We start from the raw sequence: 3,837 nt of genomic DNA, 5'->3' as shown, positions 1-3,837 counted from the left end.
GTGAGTGGCCTCTCCATCTCCTCAGTGTGAAGTCGCTGATGGGTCAGTCAGCTGATAGAACCTGTAAACCACTTCCCACATGGAGCGGGTGAATGGCCTTTTCCTCTCCTCAGTGTGAACTCGCTGATGGGTCAGTCAGCTGATAGAATCTGTAAACCACTTCCCACATGGAGCTGGTGAATGGCCTTTTCCTCTCCTCAATGTGAAGTCGCTGATGGGTCAGTCAGCAGCTGATAGAACCTGTAAACCACTTCCCACATGGAGCGGGTGAATGGCCTTTTCCTCTCCTCAGTGTGAACTCGCTGATGGGTCAGTCAGCAGCTGATAGAACCTGTAAACCACTTTCCACATGGAGTGGGTGAATGGCCTCTCCCTCTCAGTGTGAAGTCGCTGATGGGTCAGTCAGCTGATAGAATCTGTAAACCACTTCCCACATGGAGTGGGTGAATGGCCTCTCCCTCTCCTCAGTGTGAAGTCGCTGATGGGTCAGTCAGCAGCTGATAGAACCTGTAAACCATTTCACACATGGAGCTGGTGAATGGCCTCTCCCTCTCCTCAGTGTGAAGTCGCTGATGGGTCAGTCAGCAGCTGATAGAACCTGTAAACCACTTCCCACATGGAGCTGGTGAATGGCCTCTCCCTCTCCTCAGTGTGAACAGGTTGGTGAATATCTTTGCTCAGTCCCGAAATCTCCACGGTTTCTCTACAAAGTCTGTGTCCTTGAGTCTATCCAGATTGGGTGATCAGTTTGAATCTTGACGACACGCAGGACGCTGCCTGATGTTTGAAACCTTTTCCCACAGACAGAAGAGAGAAATTTTTCTCTTTCGAGAGTCAAAGACCAACCGGGTGACGTCACCGGCCAGAGCGCGAAGCCGCTCGGAGAACTCGGGAGACGGGAAGCTGCGCATGTGCGAGGGAGAGCCCGCCCCCTTCCTTTTAAACGAAGGAATTGGCCAATGGGAAGATTAAGAGGACTGGAAGGACTCTGGTCCTCCAGTCAATCAGAGCGCGGGCTTTGTGTGAATGAAGATTGAGCTTCACACAGACTAAAACTTCCTCCTGTGTCCAACATCTGTGAGTAAAACACTTTAGTTTCTCCCCCTTTCCATTTCTTTTCTCATTCTGGGGGCAAATTGTTGACTTGCAGGAACTGAAGGGAAAGGAAGTGAATCCAGGGAGGGTGCAGACTCTGGAAAGGTTGGCCCAGGTCTCTCTCTCTCTTAAAGACATTGACATCCTGTGCTCCCTCAGCTTGACACATTTATTTTGTCTAGCTAAAAGGATGGTCTCTTTCCTAATGTTCACAATGAAAGGGGTGGTTTCCCCAGGAGAAGGCTGACATTTAAAGGGACAGTAAATTAATGCAGGACAGAGCTATGTCTCGTGTTGTTATATGGCACGTATTAGATATATTGTTTAAGATTCTGTAATAAAGTTAACTGATCATTTCTAATCTTCTAGTACTTTAGTTATGTTATATATTTCCAATTGTAGAGTCATTATGGCACAGAAGGAATCCATTCGGCAACTCTAGTCCTTGCCAGCTCTCTGTGTAGCAATCCAAAAAGTCCCATCCCTCTCTCTATCTCCATAGTCCTGCAAATTTGTTACTTTCAAGTGTCCGTCCAATTTCATTTTAAAATGATTGATCACCTCTGCTTCCACCACCCTCGTCATCATCGAATTCCAGATCATGATCACTCACGACCAAAACAAAGTTCTTCCTCTGATTCTTCCATTGTGTCTGATCAGTAAATAAACTTAGATTTAAATTTTCAGCTTTCAGACCGGAAGGAGTGAGCATGGATCTGCTGATCAGCATGAATCAGCACCTTAAGGGGAATTGTGAGGGTGTATATCAGGCACAAGAGTGTGAGAATGGAGGGAGAGTTGCAGGGCAGAGATTTACAGCTTTTGGGGAACGAGAGAGGAAAGGGTGTTCCACAGCAACTAGAATTGTTTGTTCTGAATTTATATTCAGTTCTGACAGTGATGACTTTTGTAAACTCCTTTTACAGGATGATGGAAGAGGAGGATTTGCTGACCAAAATCTCGAACCAAATGTCATATCAAGATCTCACAGAGTCACTCACTTCATTGGTACCTGAATATCGTCGGCCTTTGAACCCAGAAGGAGAAATGTTTGCTTGTTCTGTCTGCTTCAGGCTTAAAAATCAGCATGATTGGAAGAGCACCGAGATACACACACCCAAGTGAGTATGTTCCTGCGCACTGACTGTGGAAGGAGCTTTAACTAGTTACACAGACTGAAAAACGTTGGACCATTCACAGCGGGGAGACCATTACACATGTTCCATGTGTGGACGAGGCTTCAACTGATCATCAAACCTGGAGAGACACAAGGACACCCAAACCATGGAGAAACCGTGGAAATGTGGGGACTGTGGGAAGGGATCTCGTACCCCATCTGCGCTTGAAATTCATCGACGGGTTCACTCCGGGGAGAGGCCATTCACCTGCTCTGAGTGTGGGAAGGGATTCACTCACTCATCCCACCTGGTTGCTCACCAGCGAGTTCACAGTGGGGAGCGGCCATTCAGCTGCTCTGTATGTGACAAGGGATTCACTCAGTCATCCCAGCGCATTGCACACCAGCGAGTTCACACCGAGGAGAGGCCATTCACCTGCTCCGTGTGTGGGAAGGGATTCAGTAGATCATCCACCCTGCAGAACCACTGCGTAGTTCACACCGGGGAGAGGCTGTTCTCCTGCTCCGTGTGCGAGAAGGAGCTCAATCGGTTAACCAACCGTCTGAAACACCAGATGGTTCACACTGGAGAGAGGCCATTCACCTGCTCCATGTGTGGGAAGGGTTTCACTTGTTCAACCAATCTGCTGACACACCAACGCATTCACACTGGAGAGAGGCCGTTCTCCTGCTCAGAGTGTGGGAAGCGGTTCCCTAATTCATCCAACCTGCGAAAACACCGGAGAGTTCACAGTGGGGAGAAGCTGTTCACCTGCTCCGTGTGTGGGAAAGGATTCACTCAATCCTCCAACCTGCTGAGACACCAGCGAGTTCACACTGGGGAGAAACCTTTCAGCTGTTCTGAGTGTGAGAAGGAATTCGCTGATTCATCCAGCCTGCGGAAGCATCACCGAGTTCACACGGAGGAGAGAGGCTATTCACCTGCTCCTTGTCCTTCCGAGCTGCTGAGACACCATGGCAGTCACACCGATTAGAGACCTTTTAGATGCTCTGACGCTGGGTGTTAATTGTTTCAATTGAGGTTAAGTGTATAAAGGTGGAGGGCATTGATTGGATGGCTATGTAAGCACCTATAAAGAGTCACTGAATAAATAAATACCAAGTGAAGATTGACTCCAGTTTCTTCCTTCACACTAAGGCTGTCAGGATTATTACATGGTAACAGAGAGTGCTTGCTTAATGGTGAAGGATTGAAACTCACTGGCATTGTCAGTTCCTAACAAAAGTAAAATCAGAAGCAAAGTATTTAGTGAGGTGGATGCCAGTATCAGTTGGATACTGATGGAGGTTTGGATCTTCCTCCTCTTGGTTCATTGATGAGATTTACAAGAAAGACGATTAACTCCTGTCCCAGGCACCCTTTGCCAATGCGATTTCCCCAATCCACATGTAGATTAAAGTCATCCATGACTATTGCTGTCCTTTTCTTACATGCCCCATTTAATTATTCCTGTACATCCTGTCCTACCATGTAACTACTGCTAGGAGGCCTACTCATTATTTCCCTTTGATTTGCCACATCTCCTCTTGCATGATCCCTTCTCCCCACTATTTAGTTTAAAGCCCTCTCTACCACCCTGGTTATAAGACTCCCCAGAACATTG

The 3,837-nt window shown here is 47.4% G+C and overlaps 1 protein-coding gene across 1 annotated transcript; it reads left to right on the top strand.

Moving 5' to 3' along the window:
* The first annotated feature begins 661 nt into the window (after nt 1-661).
* On the top strand, nt 662-3,337 carry LOC121273755 (oocyte zinc finger protein XlCOF19-like). The gene is made up of 2 exons (XM_041180916.1): nt 662-1,077; nt 2,022-3,337. The coding sequence occupies exon 2, from the start codon at nt 2,380-2,382 to the stop codon at nt 3,205-3,207; it is 828 nt and encodes a 275-aa protein (XP_041036850.1). The 5' UTR covers nt 662-1,077; nt 2,022-2,379; the 3' UTR covers nt 3,208-3,337.
* Nucleotides 3,338-3,837: the final 500 nt, after the last annotated feature.

Source organism: Carcharodon carcharias (assembly GCF_017639515.1).
Source record: "Carcharodon carcharias isolate sCarCar2 chromosome 27 unlocalized genomic scaffold, sCarCar2.pri SUPER_27_unloc_1, whole genome shotgun sequence".
Lineage (NCBI taxonomy): Eukaryota > Metazoa > Chordata > Chondrichthyes > Lamniformes > Lamnidae > Carcharodon > Carcharodon carcharias.
This window is presented reverse-complemented; position numbering and strand designations above follow the sequence as displayed.

What these genes read in the sequence shown, in the direction of transcription:
- LOC121273755 (XM_041180916.1), top strand. Translation starts at nt 2,380, where the DNA reads ATGGAGAAACCGTGGAAATGTGGGGACTGTGGGAAGGGATCTCGTACC.